The 21,068-nt window shown below is 32.9% G+C and overlaps 1 protein-coding gene across 1 annotated transcript in view; it reads right to left on the reverse strand.

Moving 5' to 3' along the window:
* Positions 1-474: 474 nt before the first annotated feature.
* The window catches only part of CSN1S1 (casein alpha s1), a 30,317-nt gene continuing 9,723 nt past the window's right edge, over positions 475-21,068 (reverse strand). Inside the window, exons 3-11 of the mRNA XM_024131956.1 lie at positions 12,803-12,865; positions 11,187-11,207; positions 10,246-10,269; positions 8,418-8,441; positions 7,084-7,203; positions 6,355-6,378; positions 6,222-6,266; positions 2,498-2,524; positions 475-633 (exon numbers count right to left, since the gene is read on the reverse strand). Coding sequence (XP_023987724.1) covers positions 475-633; positions 2,498-2,524; positions 6,222-6,266; positions 6,355-6,378; positions 7,084-7,203; positions 8,418-8,441; positions 10,246-10,269; positions 11,187-11,207; positions 12,803-12,865 — 507 coding nt within the window. The remainder of the gene's footprint in view (positions 634-2,497; positions 2,525-6,221; positions 6,267-6,354; positions 6,379-7,083; positions 7,204-8,417; positions 8,442-10,245; positions 10,270-11,186; positions 11,208-12,802; positions 12,866-21,068) is intronic.

The raw sequence follows: 21,068 nt of genomic DNA on the forward strand, positions 1-21,068 counted from the left end.
TTACCTTCAGAGTTATAAAGACAAGCATCATTATATTATTTCAAGTAACCAGAAAAGATTAGGATTTGAATTTAGGACTTCAGGATGCCAAAATCTGTGCTTTATTTCCCACACTGCCTTCTAATGTATACCATGGGTATAATCAAAAGAAAGGCATTTGAAGATTAGTAAAAGTGCAAGGAGGATAAAGTTGAATTATTGTATTTTTATTATGGAGAGAAGTTTTTTCCCTATCTTCATCAGAATGAATTTCACTTATAGAATAGATAGCACTGTTCCACATATTCCTGAGTAATGTATTAACATTAGCCATATACCAAAAAGTATCACCAATTTTCCATTTCAGAAAATTCTAGTATGGGACACTAAGCATGATGTGTCATGTTTATTCTAAATGTTTTTATGGTATGTTCTGTAAGCAATTTTCTTTTATTTCCTTTGATAGAACATCAGCATGCAGTAATTTAAATGAACTTACCACCACTGTGGCATAATTGTTTTTCCACCGTTCTCAGAGGCAATGGGTTTAGGGATGTCGAAGAATGATGGAGAAGCAATATATTGTGTGACTTGTGGAGGATAATACCAAGCAGCATAAGGATGGACATCAAGCTGATAGAATTGTTGGAAAGGCTAGAGAGAAAGACCATAGAGAAAGCAACAGTGTATGAGAAATTGCTGTTTTGAATCTCTGAAAATGAATCATTGCATTCATTTCAGACATAGCTATTAGCATCACAAGAGACGTTTACACCGTGAGAAAAAAGGAGAAATCACACTGTTCCCTGTGGGGGACCATGGTAAAAGAATTTTTGGAAAGGGTTTTTTTAGGGTACCTGAGGGGCAATGAATAAATCACTTCTTCAAGGTCAATGTTCAGTGTTGAACTCTAAGAACCTGCATTATAACACAGGTCAATTTACCAGAGTCCAGAGGAAAGTAGTAGTGTGAATTTAATTATTATATAATTTATAAAATTATGGGCATTTGGACTGGAAAGGATAATTTTTGCCATTTAATTCTATAGTTTAATTTTCCATGAAGGACTGAGCTCAAAGAAAGGGGAGAGCCTCCCACCCAGGGTCAATACGGGTCTTTCAGAAATGCCAGGAATAAAAAGAAAAATAATTCTCCAATTCCTAGCTCAGTGCCCCTTCATAACCATGAGGTTTTGGTGCCAAAACATTATTTTCCTTTCTGAAATTTTGGAATAGGTGCATCTGTTAATCTATCATGAGATTTTACTTTCTTCTATGTATTAATGTAATTCTCTATATATTCAGGTGAAAAATATGTGTTTTTCAATGGAATTAGAAAAACCAAAGAAAGCATTTCAAATTTTGCTGTGGTTACCTATGTAAAGATTATAATAAATAATGATATCTGATGCTTTCTCTTTATTAAATCATTTATATAAAAATATAAAATAAAATATATTTACCTCAAGGTAGAAGTAGGCTGGTTCCTTAACAGAGAGAGAGGTAAAAATAATTTTGTGATTTAAATCCAGTTAAATACCATAATGGACTAAAATATTACTACCAAATACTTTCATTAAGATTATAATTATCACCCTCTTTTTTTTTTTTTAATTACATGGAAAGGTGAAGATGGTGTACTCCTTAGAGCTCAAATGAAGTGAATAATTGCCTTTTCTTTCCTCTTACTTTGGCCCATTGAGTGATGAGAGAATTTCGGAAGAAATTTGAGAGTAAAATCTGATGCACAGTGAGGAATTATTATCATAAAACTGATTGATAACTACTATGTTTTGAATCTTCATTATCATAAAATTGATTGATGACTACTATGTTTTGAATTTTGAGGAAAGTTTTTAATGCATAATCACATTCGTATGGAGAAAACTCCATGGTTTTCTTTGCATGCTTTATTTTTTTACTTAGCATGCCCTATATATGTTGAACCATCAATGGACCAAAGCAACTGAATTGAATGCACAGTTACTACCTGTAAAAGTGAAGACACAAAAGAACACTGCAAAAATCAGAATATGGGAGTTTGGGGAGGAAATAAAGTGATAGATCCATACTAATTTCACAAATGGAAAAGCAATGCTCAAAGAGAATAGCACAATTTACTCAAGGTCATATGATTAGAAGGTATCAGATCTAAGATTGAAAACTCAAGTTATTTTCACTACACAGTAGTATAGATTAATAAAAAGTCAAATTTTAACAACACGAATAGTTGGTTGAGGTTGTTCTGACTTAAAAGTTGACCTGAAGCTATTTTCACTCAGGGATGGCCATAGAATCGTTCTTTCATTTTCCTTGGCAACTTAGATCCGATCTTCCATAGCAATGTTAGAACCAGCACTGGAGAGTCCAACACTCATCAATAACTAAGAAATACTAGCATAGCACTAGTTCATGATGCAACTAGGACAATAATTTCCAAAAAACAGACTGTCAATAGACAGTTTGGGGCAGTATTATAAAACACACACACACACACACACACACACACACACACTTACTTGATTCACTACTCTCATAGGCTCTCTCTGGAAAGAAAAAGAGAATCACGGTTAACTTTTAAGGCTGAATAAAACCAAAGATGTAAGAAGCAAACTTTTTGAAATGCTTTTCATGTTAGAGATCTGGGAACTCACCCTAATAATTTTGCCAATTGCATTACCTAGATACAATTTTTTCTAAGACATATAAAACATCCTCAACAATCCTCTTAAGAGCCACTGAATGACAAGTAGTGATTGAAGGGCTCCATGATTGGAATTGGCATAGCTGTTGATAGGAATCAGAACTGTAATAACAGCACATATTTCACAGAAACTGGCTGTCACCTTAAAAACGAAATCAGAAGCCCCAGGAGCACTATGGAATGAATGGAATGTAGGGCAGGGGAAGAAATGGTTTCTGTTATGTATTATAGATAAACTGATGCCACGGATGAGAGAAAAAACAGAGGACTGGAAAGTTTTTTTTGACAGAGACATTTAATATCTCTCCAGATGGTTTCTTCAAAAGGTGTCAACTAGTAAATCTCCAATATGGCTTGCTTAAAAGAGCATAATTGTAAGTGAGTTTGAGTTTCCTAAATGTAAATTGAATTCAGGAATCAAAGAATGGACATAAAGATATAAAATTAAGGAATATCTTAAGAGAGAAATTAATGTAACCATGGAAACTAACACTTCATACTGTTTAGAATTATAAATGTGCTGCCCATATCAGGTGAGACAGACAGAACAGACAGCTCCCATTCCAAAGAAGAGTGACAAGTGGCTCTCCTGTCTCAGATTGATTAATATAAATTGTTTCAGAAAGTTGGGAGTGAGAAATAACTGCCTGAGAAGAAAAAAATATCTTCAGAAGTGTGAGGCTATTTAAAAACAAACATATTTAAGCTTCACAATATATTATCATTGTGTAATTTATTAAGCAACATATTACCAGTTGGGCATGGTCTTCCTCATTTGTTCTGTGAAATTGTTCCTATGTAGAAGGAAATATGTTCCAAATTACTTAGAAATCTTCTGGTACATTACATTCATTTTACAATATACAATGAAATTTAGGATAAGCTGTATTCTATGTCAAAACTATGAAAAATAACAATACACTTTTTATTTTCTAACTTCAGAAAAATTATTCAACTAAAGTCTAGACTTACTATAGTTTGGAAGAATAAAGAATCTATAAGACTCATACCCGGGGGGAAAATAATAACTCACCAGTTCCCTAGGACTACATATTTTCTGTTCATGACTATTAATCACTTGTTTAAATTTTATCTTTGGTAAATTTTAAATAAAATAGTACCAGATATGGGTGGTAGAAAATTTTCTCTCTTGGAATATATTCCTGTTATAAAAAAAGAAAGAGGAGCACATATTATAAAAGCATAACATGTGAAGAAAATACTAAAATATTTTAGATTTAATAAATAATCTTACATGATCAGGAATAGCTTCCTAAGAAAGAGAGAACATTTTGTTTTAGTGTATTGATTTTATTCATGTACGAATAGCAGACATCTACTAGGTACCTTCAATCACTTAGGGTCTATGCTAAATACTGGGGACCAACTATGAAATGCAATGAACACTATGAGCAGGACCCATGTAGTTCTAACACTTGTGGAGGTTACAGCCTAGTCATATCATAGCTAAGGTACTAAAATATATTAGTCAGGTAATTTCTTAGATCAGTAATGATGCATTCCAGTGGGGTATTGATCTATTTAAATTTATTTGGACTATAAACACAAGCAACTTGGAAACTGAAACAAGAGTAACAATTGAGGTCCAAATTAAATTCATTACTGACTTCCTTCTCCCTACATTTGTAACAGAAGAAAATGTGAAAATGTAATTTTGCTAAATTAAGCCAAGCCCTTTTCTCTAAAGTCCTAATGAAGTCAAGTTTATTTGCTATATAACTAAAAGAAAAAGTTTTGGCTTCCCAAGTGAAAGACTATGACGCCCAAAAAGATCGAAACTAAATAATGAGAGATGGTTGTGCTAATTGATATGTTTTTGATCTATCCATACTATCAGCAGATAGTTTATGACGTCATAGTTCAAATGCACGTCCTGATGAAAGACCTTCGTAATGTTGTCAGAAGTCTCATGAGCACAGCAAATTTTATAGAGACTGGGGCGTGGGGGCAGGAGAAGGGGAAATGAACATTTTATTGCACTTGCTACAAGCTAGACTCAGGGATAGCTGAGTAGTAGATTGCTCATTCAATATTCAAAATAACACCAGGAAGTGAGAATAACTGTATTTCCATTTCACACATAAGGGAACAGGTCCAGAGACAATTAGATCAATCACCTCGCCAGCTCTTCCTTGGAGAATTTTGACAAAAGCAATTTGAATGTTTAGGATTCCGGATTCCTTCTCCAGAGACTACACTGTTTCCTTAAATGGAAAGTTTATTTGGCATATCTGTGCTTTCATAAGGAGGCATATCTATGGAATCACCATCCAGAACTGAATTTGGGAAAATAAACAGAATAAATTCCTGAATATAATGCATCATCTGGGAGGCTCTAAGAGGATTTGATGTAGAATTTAGTCAAAGTAAATTTCTCCCTGGTTAACAATTATGGATATGATATACAACATTAGTTTTGGCATAAATAGAAAGAAATAGCTGTGACAGTAAATACATAGGCAAACATATGGATCATTTGTCAATTATTATTAATGTCAAGGCTAGAATAAATAATTTCTTGAAAATAAATTGTATATTTAGAAGTGGACCCAATTTAAAATTTAATTATTTTAATTCTGCAGAATATTATTTTGTATTATTATAATAAAATATTACCAGCTTGTGTAGGTTGTATTTGTTCAGTCTGAGAAGCTGTTCCTATTCAAAAAGAAAAAATATTGTCGATTTTGTGGATACCATTCAGTCCACTTCTATCATTTTCAAGCAATAAATGTAGAATCCTAAAGTGCCCTTTCCCAGTTGTAAAGAATGAGGAACTAGTAATCCTACTTTAGTGTTATTTCTACCACAGAGAATTTGGACTAATCCAATTATTCTTTCTTTAAACCATTAGAAAAACTATTTTCTTAACTTATTTTTAACTTAAAATAAATTATAATGCAGTCAGATATAAATGAGTATTTAGGCAATTTCACTTACAGTGTGTCATGTCAGAATTGCTAAAAAAAAATTGAAAGTAGCTTTTGCTTTCTGGTCTTTGCGAAGTAAATCAGAATATTAGATGAAGTGGGAAAAAATGATGATGTTTCTGATACGAGCCACATTTACTGAATGCTTACTTTGTGCTATGTCTTGCTTGTATTAATTGCTTTACATGATTAAATATTTATTATTGTGTTGTCATTTTAGAATTTAGATTATAGACTTATAGCAGACAAGTAAACTGTCTAACATCACATGCTGGTAAAAGGTAGAGCTTAAAGTCAAACTCAATTCTGGCCAAATGTATAGAGTGCCATTCCAATACTCTGCTATTCAGATCCGAAAGTAGACTATAACACACAAATATTCAAATGAAAGCATGAATTAAATACCTGGGGTAAAAAAGTTGTTACTTTTATTTTCAGAAGGGATCAGTAAACATCTAGAGTCTGTTAGACTGCTTACTGTGTATTAAAGTTTAGCAGATATTAAAAAGGAGAAATAATTTATCAATATAAGATTCTTACTCATTCCTTGGTACATTTGCCTTTGATAAACTTTTAATAAAATTTTACCAGATAGCGTTCAGAGGGCACATCTTCCCCTTGAATGTGCTTCCGCTAAAAAAAAAAAAAAAAAAAGTTTAAGGAAATTTTAACATATCCCAGAAAATGTTAATATATTTTAAATTTAATAAATATATCTCACCTCATTGCCATTGGGAACAACTTCCTTAAAAAATAAAAACATGCATTGTTAGTTTTATGACATTAATTTACATTCAAGGTAAAAATACCAATTAACCAGACACTCCATTGCTTAACTGTGGTAAACTGATTTTAGCCACAAATTCCTGGGTAACTTAGACAAGATAAATAATTCAAGGTACATGTTGTCTTCAAGGTTCTCTTTTCTCTTCTCACCGCTTTCACCAGGGAAGTTATTCAGAATGTTGGAGGTGTATGTGAAATATTCACTTTTATCGAACTCACAGAAACTCCACATAATGGGGTTGGGTGTATTTTGTAACCTGGATGAAGGTCTTCTCACAAAGTTAAAGAAAGGACCTCATCACCCTGTATTCCTGCTCTTTTTCTCCTCCAGGTTAACAAAGAGCAAAGGACTCCAGTGTCTGATTAACCTAGAATTGATTGATTTCTACAAAGGATATATCATGTTTATATCATTGATTGAGAAGCATAGCCATTATTGTAATTTTTAACAAGATTTAGGTCTACCAAAATCTGGGAATGTCAAAGCATATTAGAAAAAAAAAAAGTTTGGGCACCAAAGATACACAGATAGTATTGTTTACCCAGAAAGAATTCTGTAATTTTGTCTCTGACACACATTTGCTTTCTTACATTTGTTGGGTTGATAGCCTTGTATGTTAAAATTAGGATAGAGCTGTATACATAGCGTCTTGTACAATGAGACCTTAGGGGACAGGTAACCTTCCTGGTACAACAAGCTTTCACAAACATTTTCTAATTGGGATGCTGAATTAACATCAAAACGATTTACCTCACTTGATGAACTGCTGCCAGACCCCCTTTGCTAAAAGAAAGAAAATCATGACTCTGTGACTTTTAGAATTGGAAGGAAACTAGTTCCACACTTTCATGCTGGGTTGCTAACTCCTTGTTTAGAATTACAACAATTGGTATGAGAAGATTTAAGGCCAATATAATGTACATTCTTGGATTGTCAATTTTATTTAAAATATGTTGGAGAGGGGAGTATAATAACTTACCTGATAACTTAAAAACAATTTTTTATTAAAACAAACACAGATACATGCTTGAGTAGAATGCAAATGCATATATTTCTGTGATAAAAATGAAACCTGGGGGGCTTCCCTGGTTGAGAGTCTGCCTGCCGATGCAGGGGACACGGGTTCGTGCCCCGGTCCGGGAGGATCCCACGTGCCGCGGAGCGGCTGGGCCCATGAGCCGTGGCCGCTGGGCCTGCGCGTCCGGAGCCTGTGCTCCGCAGCGGGAGAGGCCACAACGGTGAGAGACCCGCGTACCGCAAGGAAAAAAAAAAAAAAAAAAAAAATGAAACCTGGAAGGAAGAGCCCTGTTGATCTGGGCTTGCTTGAAACCCTGGGTTGAGTTTCTCTTCTCTTATACTCTTGGGGCAGTTTTGATGTGAATAAATTGGAAATATTAAAATAGAACAACTAATTTCAGTATGGAATAAAATTACACTAGCTTTTAAACCATCTACCCTTTGAAATATTTAGTTTTTTTCCTAAGTCATGGATGTTTATCTTTACATATGGATATAATTTTGTTCCCAAATACATACTAAAATATTAATTTTAATATGCAACAAACTATTTGTCTTTTGGGAGAGTTTTTCCCATATTTTTAGATTAGGTAGCATAGCCCATTGATCCTAGGTAATTGCTGAAATAGATTCTTTCTGCCGAGGACCGCCCTTAACATAAGAGAGTGAGCTCATACCCTGGGATGGCAGAAGCAGGGTTTTATTTTTTTGAGTCTCATGTTTCATTTTGAACACTCATGCCCATTTTGCTTTTTACTCTTTTTTTTAATAAATAAGCAATGTTCTTCCTGATTATCATTTAAATGACAAATTTCCTCTTCTTTTAACTTTATCTAGCTCAACATTGTACATTCTTGGGTATAAAAGCCCTGTTTGAGAAGTTCAATCTTGCTCGATTTGAGAAGAGAGCTTTCTTAAAGCATAGAGCGTATACTATCTATGATATATAAGCGCAGAGTTTATTAAAATAAAGGTCTTACCTCAGGGTCTTCCATGCCATGATCCTTAGAAAAGAAAAGAGAATTAACTTTATTTTTCATGACAAACATTCAAATGTAAAATGATAATTACCGAATAAAATAGATGCCAAAGGAAATAGAAATGTGTGGCAATAGTGAAGTGATAAGGAAAACAAAAAAGCGTACCGACCAGACTAACCAAAGAATTTACCCCTTTAACCTGCATTTCAGTGTTTAATAAAAACTATTGTAGATTCTTATATGTAGTGGTAAATCTATGTAAATAATCCTACATTTTCCTTTAACTCGCCTAATCTTTTTTTTCTTTAACTTGACTTTTGGATGACAAAATAGAGCATTGGATTAAAGATCATGTGATAAATAAAAGTGCACAAAGCATTGGTTCAATGATGTATAAATATTTAAGCAAAATGGATTTTCTCCATCTAGTATGTTGTGTTCAGTTTTCATGACCATAGCAATATAGAAAGCAGTGACATGAACCATAGAATTTAAGCTCAAAATGTTAGTATTGGTGTAGTTATCCAGCTAATTCTGGACAACATATATGTTCTATCTTATTTTTCTTTGAATTAGATATATCTGTTTTAGTTTTGACCTAAGAGAATTATTCATTCATTTTGGTTAGGGTATTTAAAGGAAATGTTTTTACTTCCTTCTTTTCCTTATATTATATTTAATAGTTTTAAAATAAAGAATCTTACTTCAGTTGATTCATTCCTGGTCTCCTGCCAAGAAAAGATGATCATTCAGGTATGAAGGATAATTAAAAGGATATATATTTTATCTCATAAATTTTGAGTACCTGTGTGGTCTCTTAATACCAAATCTATTAAAAACCTGATAGACAACCCAGATCAAAAAGTCATGTTTAAAGAAAGTGAATAATCAATTGTGACTATGTAAAACATTCTTGGAGCAGATATATTGCTTTATATAATACTCTTAGTATTCATTCATGAATCCATTCATTCATTCAGTTTTGGTGATAAGTACAGTTGGTCAGTCCATAATTGCACTCATTCATTCATTCACTCATTCATCCATTCATTCATTCATACTAATGCCTTGTCTCCTCCTAGCTACAAAGTTAAATCAATAAAATCAATATAGAATCTCAGTAGAATTCATTAGTCATTTTGAAAGTATAAATGCCACAGGAAAACTTTTTTCGAAATTAAAACATTTTTCCTACTGCAGAATACATTTTTTGACACACTGTCCTAAAAAATTTTTGTTACCTTGAGTTCGTCACTCTGCTTTTCTCTCAGAAGTTCTCTCTGTTGAAACCAATAAAGTGTAGGTTAAAAATGCAATTCTGAAAGAACTTTTAAAATAATTTAAATGTCATTGATGTTCCTTACCCTGCTCAGTTCATTGATGTTTTCCTTAAGGATAGAAAAAAAGAGAGAAACGTTAGTAAAGAGGGACATAAATGAATGGATATCTATGAGAAAATGTACCTTCATTGTGCTGCTGCAAATTAAAAAATAAATTTTTTTTGTGAATGCATTAATTTTTCTTGCTATATCATTCCTTGCCTTGTGTCTCATTGCTAAGCTTTTTTTATTTAAGCTGCAGTATGTAAATGTGCACTTAAAAATATTTTAAAATTTTGTTCCACTAAATTTTACTGTTACTATCTTTAACCTTGTTTAAGTCAGAGCTCTGAGTTCTCTTGATCTCTTCTGTCTGGTTCAATAATCTAGTGGTTTTTTTTGCATAAAAAAGCAATAGAGAATTGGCACACCACCACAACACTCACTGGACAGAACAAAACTTGCTTCCCTTTGCTAACTTATAGCATATTTTGTGGAGAATTTCTTACCTCTCTAAGCTGTTCTGATAAAGGCTACAAAAAAAAGAAACGTTATGTTACACACCATTCAGAAAAAGTTGGGTTGCCTATCAAATCTTTTAAATAGTGGTCTTGAAGTAAAATTTCTATTTGTGTTTTATTTGACAATTCAGTCGCAAAATTACAGAAAATAATATACAAAACACGCACAGGGTATCGTTTAGAGATACGGAACATTCCATCATAATGAGCATGGAAAGTGCAAAACTCCATATAGGTTACGCAAAGGAAGCATAAGTGTTTTGCAAAGAGTCAAAAGTACAGGTACAAATTATTATTTAAAGCAGCTTTTTAATATTTGCATATCTAATTTCAATATCCTTTGTGGGTGCTTGGATGAGTGAAAGAAGAAAAGGTTTGATCAAGTCAAGTGAAAAATATATTTATAAACAAAAATTAAGTTTATTTTTCGAGAAAAATATGTTCATCATTTCAGAAGAATAAGTGGATAATGCTTACCGCCACAGCAAACCTGAGAAAGTTTCTTTCTTTGAGGACTGCCTGTAGAAATTAAATTGTGAATTATAAAAATGAAAAACACACACCAAAAAGGAGCATGTTTTTCCATTTGAGCACAAGTTCCTCATTTGCTTAGGTAAACCAAAATATCTCTTAGGTAAAATAAGAGATAATTAGTTTTAGCTTTATGATCTAATTTTAAAATCTAAAGGAGACACCATATTTGGGTTCATTCTTTACCAGGCCTAAAGGTTTAGTAAGTTCATCCTTATCAAATGTCAAAGGAGGAATTGAATAGGAATGTAATCAAAACAGAGAATTGACAGAGTAATCCAAGTACCTGAGTACCTGGATAAAATTGTAGATAAATAAAACTTGAAATGACGAAGACATTCAACATTCATCATAGCTAACTGAAAGAGAGATTAGTTAGGGGAAGGAAAGAACCTTACCTCTCTGCTATCTGGTTCATTCTGCAAAGAATAAAAAATAAATTAAAAGGGATTAATTCAATCAGTGGATAGAGTGGAGGATTAATGGCTCTTGTAGAAAGGTGTGGTAGAGGTATCTAATTTAATATTCAGTGTGTAAAATGAGACCAAATTGCAAATCATATATTTGAGTGCAAATACAAGACACAGAAAGAAGCAATAATACATTAAAATAAACCACGGTAACATATTCTGTTTAATTAACTACTGCTCTTGGTAATATTATGAATCATAAATATGTAAGTCCATGTTCCCTCCTCTCTAAAAAGGTTTGTGAGAGCAGATCTATATTCAGTTCAATACTTGAAGATATTACAGCTCAGTGAATGTGAAACTGGCTGTTTTCTAGAGAAGGGAGGAACGGGACTAGAGTCTATGTATTACCAATCCATCATCACTTGAGTTCCACAATTAGAGTGAGTTCTTGGAACATAGAATAGAGCACTCACTTGAGAGAGTTCTTGGTGCCTGAGAAGATGTTTCTATGAAAAACAATGCAAGAATTGTAAAACAAAAAGCAATCAAAATACAATAATAATAATATCACAATACACATATAATACTATACATTTAACATCGCTATTTAAGAAAAGTCTATATTTTAATATCTAAATTTTTCTGACACCAAGTTTCCCTAGGAGGAATAAAACAATGATTTTACTGACAAAAATCAAAGAAAAGTAAATTATCTTCTCTCTTTAGAGCACGGTGGAGAACTGAGAAAACTATGTAAAAAGATGAAAAAAAACACAAACCTGAATTAGTTTGAATTAATCCAGAATGATAAATATATTATTACATTTTCTGAACTATTTATATTATATGGTAGTTTTAAAGGTGACTTTAAATCATGATAAATATTTGAAGAAAAATGTATGCTTTTACTAATTAAATATTGTTTGTCTGGATTTTATTTTTATCATCAATTAAATTATATAAAAATTTAACTCAATCTGCATTTTAACTGTGAGAACAAGATTTATGTTTGTTAAATTGTAGCATTAAAAATGATGTTTTCTTTGGAATAGGATTATAGAATCTGTTTGCTGGGGAATCTATACCCATTTCATTTGTAAAAGGACAGGATATGGACTACTCCAATGACACATTTCTGAAGAACTTGGATCTGTTTTTTTTGGTAACCTGCTGTCAGATATTTCTATTGGTGCTTAGGGTGCAGCACAGACAGAATATTGATTAAGAAGCTGGATATTAGTGATCCTGCATTTATCCAATCAAAAACTTAGAAAATAAGAGCCAAATAACATTCTTTGATGCTCTTTAGTATGTTGTTCAATCCCTTATTTCTTCTTCTTTTTACATTTTATTTTTAATTTTTTTATGTGAGGTGTTTTTATTTCAAGTCAGAGATTCTATTTGGAGTTAAGGCTTTGAATGAACTACATAATAATGATCAAAATGTGAAGGACTACCATAATTTTACGATCAAGACTTCAATAGCTAATTAGAGACCATCCAATTCTTTAAGATTATTATCCTCATGTCATGTGTTTGATGAGATACCAGGTGATTTCAAGCAAGAATCTAGAACCTTCTAAATTTTCTACTGTACTCACAGGCTTGGCAAGAGCAGCAGTCACAAGGCAGGTAAGGATGAGAAGTTTCATGGTTGTCAAGACCTACGGAATAAAACAGAATAAAAAGCATCAGTTCTTGTAATAAAATTTGATTCATGAAAAAAAAAATCCTTGATTGTCCAACAGAGGAGTATATTATGATAAAAGTAGTTTCATTTGAGAAGTAGTATTTTTATTCATTTAGTGTTTAATTTTGCCATTCAATATAAATATTTATCATTCAAATTATCTTGCTTAGTGCTTATATGAGATAAGAGATAACAATATCTTACTATACTTTAAAACAAAGCATTTGATCCTGGAAGTGGTAATAGGGCTTTGTCAGAGGAATAGAGAAGCATCAACATTTAAATACTACTGACTTTTAAAATACTACAAGTAAAATTTTTTTTTAATCTTCTTAGATCATCAGAATTGCTAAAATTGATAATAAACTAAAATCCACTAGGAAATGGCATTTAATTTTATCTGAAATTTTTTGAAAATGTCTTTCTCCTTTAAGTCTTTTTTTTTTTTAATTTATTTATTTTTGGCTGCATTGGGTCCTCATTGCTGCACACGGGCTTTCTCTAGTTGTGGCGAGCGTGGGCTCCTCCCCGCTACAGCGCACAGGCCTCTAACTGCAGTGGCTTCTCTCGTTGCAGAGCGTGGGCTCTAGGTGTGCGTGCTCAGTAGTTGTGGCTCGCGGGCTCCAGAGCACAGGTTCAGCAGTTGTGGCGCATGGGCCCAGCTGCTCCACAGCATGTGGGATCCTCCCAGACCAGGGCCCGAACCCGTGTCCCCCGCATTGGCAGGCGGACTCCCAACCACTGTGCCACCAGGAAAGCCCTCCTTTAAGTCTTTTTAAAATCATCCTGCTCTTTTAGAGTCTTCATGAAAAACACTGTAGGTGCATTATGTAGAAACCATTAACCTCCATCAATTTTTTTTTAAAAAGAATCTAGTTATTACTTTATGTTTTGCTACACTGATATATCCATGACATGACTGTATGAAGATGATTGACTTGAACAGAATCATAAGAATCATATCTTATCATGTTTGACTTCTAGAGTTCCATCAGATTACAAGAACCCAGAAATACTTACATTTATATGTGCTGGAAAAATGGGTTCCAGATAAATTAGGAAAAATATCAGATTATACATGAAATTTGTTTATACCTTAGTCAACAATCTAATACCAGCTTATTTTATATATACTGCTTCAGTTTACAAACTGTGGAATCTACCTGCATTAGTAAAGAAGACATATTTATAAGCCCAAAATAAATTTTATTTTTTTATCCATTTGTATCCTTCCTAATATCTTAATTTAACCATCTTTACAAAAGCAATCATATATATCTAATTGTCTATCATTGATGTATCCTTTATAAAATTAATTTTATTAACCTAATGACATAGAATAAAAATGGTTTTGAAATATTCTACCAGAATTGATCTTCACTATGATAATTTAAAATATTATAAATTATTCTGCATAACAACATTTCACAGAATTTGGCAAAAGTAATTCAAATTACTTCACCACAAGACTATACTGAAATTATGTATCTACTTTTTCAATATATGAAAATTTATTCAAATAATAATCAAAAAATTATTTGGTCTTTATAAAACTATTTGATTTTTCACCTAAAGCTCTGAGATGGATGGTATCAACATTCACAAATGCATTTTTAAGCTACCAGTATATCATAGGGAGGTATCAATACTTGCAATCACATAGAAGAGTTACAAATGCATATTAGGGAAGAATGAAAGAAAGATTAGACAGAGTAAATCATAGTAATTTTGCTATATGTAAACATAATACCTTGAACTCAAGACTGGAAAGAAGCAGCAAGCTGGGTTGATGATCAAGGTGATGGCAGATCTCTTTGCTTCACAGATATTTAAACCTAATGATTAGTAAAATGCTAATTTTGTGGTTTCAGTTCAACCAATAAGTCCATTTAAATTCTAAGAATTCTCTCAAATAGGAAATTAATTTTCTGTCCAATTCCTCTCCCAAGAAATTCTAAGGAAAGTTTTCAACAAAAGAGTGATTCATGCTATGATACCAAATTATACAGGAAATGGAATGGCATTATTCAAAATTAAAATATTAAAAGTCTAGATTTATGATTATGAGAACATGTATTTATGATTATGAGAACATGTTTTTATGTTAAATGAATAATTGGAAAGACCAACTTATCATTAAAATTCCCTTTATATCTTTTGAGAAATTCAATACCTATAAAAGAAATTCTTGGGACAAAAGAGGGTCTTCAAAAGTTTTCAATTTTTAACAACATACTAGACCATGAGAAGAATTCATTATTTATTTCACTTTTTAAACCTCAATTTATTCCCTATTATTTATTTTAAGAATTTACTTTGTGAAGTAACTTACATTATATGTGGTCTAATCTTTTTTTTTCCCAAAAAGAAGATACAATTGTCCTATAAACTTTGGTGGTATTTTAACTACACCAAGTAATTTTTTGTTTGCTTTCTTTGGGGTGTACTAGTTGTGATAGCATTCATTAATTTCATTATAGATTGCTTAATTAAAAGTAATAATTATTCAAGAATTACAGTTTTTAAATACTGCAAAAATCAACAATAACTCTGATTTTTCATCTTTTAAAGTCAATAAATAAAAGGAAAAAATAAAAATCTGTCCCTCCAATTCCCAGTTGTACTCCTAGAATTAACTGGCATTGTACATTATAGAAAAATATTATATGCTGAATAAAATATCTATACATAGGATTTTAAAAAATTGTTGTTGATTGTGACTGCTTGCTTACAAGAAAGGAATCATAGCGTATATTTTAAATTACAAAAATCTGTAGTGATATTTACAGCCTATTCACAGTCATATGACAGGAACATTTTGGATTAAAAGAAATTTCAAAGTGGTTCAGGCTCTCCACACTGGGGATAGAAAAGTCTATAATTTTTCATATTGAAGTTCTCTTTAGAAAGTATCTTCCTTGCTGCCTGTATCACACCAATTTCAACAAGGTACTAGTGTTTTCTATTTACGCTGCTTTATTCAAGGAGCTGAGGAACAAGCAACTGCCACTGCATTATAATACCCTGCTTTCGTCTTTTCCCAGGAGTGTATCCAGGAGAACTGACTTATTTTACTCCCAACTCAGAATCATACAGTAATTTGTGAAAAGCTACTGTATCTTCATTGTTTATTCATTCTTTTATTTACTTATTTATTCACAGAAGTGAAGAAACTAGACAAGGTAAGGGAGATGTAAAAGTAGAGCAAGACAAATCCCTGGTCTCACACTATGATGGGTAATTAATGTATAAGAAGCTAATCATTTTAATACTTTTGATAATCCAAAAATAAGAGATGTGAACAGGGCTTCCAGAATACCTATGAACAGCTGAGATGGGGCCACATCAGACAAGACTTCTTCGATAGATTTGATAATAAGGCTTGACATCAAAGGGGAACAATCAGACTTTTTAAAGTGTCTAATCTGTGTCATAAGACAAGCCACCTCTTCCCTAAGTATATATCTACTTGTAAATCTACTGTGGGAATTCTCATGAACTCAAAATCCAGATTTTTCTATCCCCTATGGGTAAGGATCAATTTCTACTTTGTCTTAACTAGGTACTGAATATAGTTTATTAGGTTTTGTATTTTTCAAATAAATCATTCTTTTCATTGTAAAACATCACTGCTCATTGTAATTTGAGAAAATAGGTTCATTGTAGATTTATACAATACCAAGCCCTGCAAAATTTTAGCTTACATTTATTTGCTTTATATTGATATTTTCCACTTGCTTTATCACTTAAAGCTGTTCGGTTCCAACCACTAAAACAAGGTTCAAAATTGAGACACATATTTAGACCATTAGTAGTCCAATGGACCTTTGCCCTGTGAGTAAAGAAAAATATTAATTTTCTGATGTAATAGAGTCATATATAGGGTGAACATAAAATTGTTCATCCAACATTGAACATTTATGATAATAAAAGGGTCTACTTTTAATAATTATAACAAAACAATAGACATAAACCAGGACTATTTTAGGTGCACCAAGGCATAGCTACTCTAATGATATCATAACTGGTTTTGAAAATCCAACAAAATCCCTAAACAAATGAAAGTGGTAATAGATCAGATAAGGGACAACTAAATAGAAAACTTTCTTTTCTTTCAAGTTTCAATATTGAAAATTTTTTTCTTGGATTCATACTTATTAGAAAAACTAGCACAAAAATGAAAGGAAACATTATCAGCAATAGACACAGATTTTTGAAAAAAAACAGAACAAAACAAAACTATGAGTCAAGAGGTACACTTTACTCTGCAAGGTTCTGTACACTGTTGTTACATATTCTGGTCCAGATTCAAACCTCTTTGGAGGACTCTTTTTGTATGAGACAGTAAATAATTCAGAACATGAATTATTCAAAGAATAATAAGTTTCAAAGCTAGTTTGTCAAAATTCTCCCTGGAACATTTGGGTTTATGACTGATGAGTCTTGTAGGAAAGTGACCTTTAATTATGTAACAAACAGTTAACCTTCCAGAAGGAAATTTACTGAGAAATGTGAAAGATATTTTTGTTTTTTCTCTAGAAACCCAGATGCCATTTGGAATCTAAGAGAGGATTCACAATAGATTATTAATAATTGCTCTTAGGTATTGTACAAATAGAACCTTGGCACCCAGAACTAAAATAGAGTTCTTTTCAGGAAGTTGTTGTATATTATGAATATATGATAACACTGGAAATATGGAACCTATGCTTGATTTTATGTTTGTATTTAGAACAATGTCCTTTTTAACTTGGTGCTCTGTCAACAGGTCTCTGGAGAGAGTGGCAGGGACATATATGCACTACCAAATGTAAATTAGATAGCTAGTGGGAAGCTGCCGCATAGCACAGGGAGATCACCTCTGTGCTTTGTGACCATGAGAGGGGTGGGATGGGGAGGGTGGGAGGGAGGGAGACGCAAGAGGGAAGAGATATGGGAACATATGTATATGTATAACTGATTCACTTTGTTGTAAAGGAGAAACTAACACACTATTGTAAAACAGTTATACTCCAATAAAGATGTTAAAAAAAAAAATAGGTCTCTGGAGATCTTAAATGAAGCACATAGTCTAAGGAAAGAGGTTTAATGTACTTGTTGCAAGACACGGCTTCAGGGTCAAATTGTAAGTTTAATTTCTGGCTCTCAAAGACGAGCAGTGTAATCTTGCAAAGTCACTGTGTCTCAATGTTCCCATCTGTTCAATAACATCCACTTCCTATGTGATTGAGAGGAAAAAATTAGAGCACTCACTTAAAAGAGTGCCTGAAACAAAGTAAGTACTCATTTAAAATTATGCATTATTAGAACATGATTTTTGAAGAATCCCAACTAATTATTTTGTGCCCAAATTATCTTCCTCCTTCATGGATTTGTTAACTTTTGAGAATTTATTAATTATATTTTTACATTTATATATGCATAGAAAATGTATAGAAGGGTAAAGACAAAATTTCTAAAAGTGACCAAAATTAAAGAAAGCTTGGAATGGACTATGAGAGGGGAATAGATAGAACTTTCTACTTTTATTAATGAGAATTTTTATTAATGAAATCCTGTACTATTTGATATTCTCACAGAACAGTGAACTAAGACAGTGCTTCTCAAATTTTAACATGCTTATGAATCACTAGGGTATCTTGTTAAGATTCAGATTTAGTAGGTCAGAGGTGCGTCCTGAGTTCCTGCATTTTTAGCAAGTTCTCAGGTGATGTCACTGCTGGTGATCTATGTGACACACTTTGAGCAGCTAGGAACTGGGAGATTTGAAAATGTAAGGTATAGTCCTCTCTTTTAAACTTACCTAATAATGAAAGTTTGTATACAAAATGCCATTGAGAAATACTTAAAAACATGAACATTGTAAAAATATGTAACATATACAGGAAAATCATGAAAATTATAAAAACAATGTAACATATATAGGAAAAACAAAGACATTAAAAATGCTGAATTGTGTTTCCATGAAAGTGTTTACCTTTATAACAATGTCTAAAATAAAGCATTTCCTTATCCAACCCTAGATGCTTTTTGTAGGTAGGATACTCCTTTAGTAACAGTTTATCTGTCTATGTTGTACTAATACCACTACTCTCCTTTTACCTCCAACCAAAAATTCATTCATCTTGCACTGAGGCTTTCATCTACTTACGACACCTGGGAAAAACGGGCTAAAATTTAACTATGTTAACTAAATCCTACATAGTGAGTTCTTTCTGAAAGACTGTGTAATTTGGCAGGTAAAGAGATTTTTTCCTATCAGAAATATCTCTTCCTCTGACTTGACAAAATGTGGTTTTCATGATTGATAAGCTTTCCTGGCTCTAGTCACTGGTTGCCCATGTTTAACAGTGTTATTATGAAGATATAATGTATTTAACATGCATTACTAGCTATCAGAACCATAGTGTACCAGATAAGATAATGAGCCATCCAACTGTAGAGTGGAATATATGCATTAATTAATCAATTTATATGGTTCTTTACAATGTCTAAAGTCTTCTTACAATTATTTACTCCTTACAAGAATCACGTAGAGAAAGCAGACGTTATTCTTTCTTTTGTAGATAAGGAACACAAACCTTCTATAAGTTAAGTAGATTAATTTCCATACACGGTCATGCATCAGGTAACAAGTAAATTATGACTCTGATCTTCTAACACCAGAGCCTGTGCTCTTTCTAATATACCATGCTGCTAACTCCTTTATTCAAAAATACTTAATGTATGCAAGAAGTTGTATCTTTGGATAGATAATGGAGGAAGGAACACCCCTGCAAGTGGAGAATGCCTAACATGCATAAAAGATGAACTGACTTAAGCCATCAAGGGTAGTGTTAGAGTAAAAGGACCTAGCAGAGTGAGAAAAGGTCTCAGCATTGCTAAAGACCAGCTTCACAATGCTTCTGCACAAGTCTGCAGCCTTTCAGATAGGAAAGTTCCCTGAATCCAACATTATCCAACAAAAGCCTTCTAACCCTTTTTCCTTTCACTAACTTCAGCAAAATCAATAATAACAATATTTCTTCATTGATTAACTAATCCTTAACAGCTGGTAAGAATGTTTGCCACTCTTATGGAAGTACTGACGTGTCTAAGTGTAAATGTTAGAGCAGAGAGGGAAATTTTAGGATTAAAACACTTTATAAAGTTTTTGTTAATGACAATAGGGGCTAAACTAGTGAAGTGAGGTGAAGGTTGCTGAAGTAAAAGACATCAGGAATTTAATTGGGCCATTTGTGTGGGCACTGATATAGTCCAGGATCATGGCGAGTTTAAAGGTGCAACGGAGAACAAACCACTGGATCAGGATCACATTAGGGACCCTGAAGGACAGAAAATGGCAGCAGTGAGATGAGAAAAAGGCCAGACTTAAAATAACAAAGACTTTAAGGTAAGGAGGCCACTTGAATAAAGCTAGTAGAAAAAGTAAACCGGAAGTGGAAGTAGAAGCAGAATGACAATTCCTTCCCCTCCTTCTGACCTCCAGATACAGGTGACAACACAGAAGGGATACCTTCCCCCTTTTGAGAAGATAATAAAATGAGATAGTTTTGTCTGGGGGATTGAAGTTCAAATGTCTGTCTTTCTTGGAAATAAAGGAGATGAAAGGGATTACTAGCAATATAATTAAATTTTTATAGACCCAGTGAAAAAGACTATTGAGGGGCTGTGGAGCTGGTATGTTCCAGGCTGGAGATTTTTTGAACATGGTTGATGATTAAAATCTACAGTGATGAAGAAGGTAGTAGAGTAGAAAATATTTCACAGAGGCGCATGAAAAGTCATTTAAAATCTAACAAGTAGAAGTAATTTCAGGATTTAATCTCTAAATGGCTGATATAATAAGTAAAGTACAATAGAAGACAGACAGCATATGATGGAATGAAGTGGCCTGAAATCTGAAGTGGCTATTGAGATTTGGGTAAGATTTGGAAAGTTGAGAAGTGAAAGAGAGGTTTACAGATGAGGAAAGTGCTAATGGCAAGTGTGTAGCGGCATGCAATTAAAACTCAAAAATAATTCTGTTGGGGAGACAAATCTATACATTAATAAATTTTATATATTGAAAGGTACTACAATTGTTGAAGAACACAAGAATGTTGAAGGCACAAAAAAGCAAGTGTTGGGGCTTCCCTGGTGGCGCAGTGGTTGCGCGTCCGCCTGCCGATGCAGGG

The sequence above is a fragment of the Physeter macrocephalus genome, chromosome 7, assembly GCF_002837175.3.
Source record: "Physeter macrocephalus isolate SW-GA chromosome 7, ASM283717v5, whole genome shotgun sequence".
NCBI lineage: Eukaryota > Metazoa > Chordata > Mammalia > Artiodactyla > Physeteridae > Physeter > Physeter macrocephalus.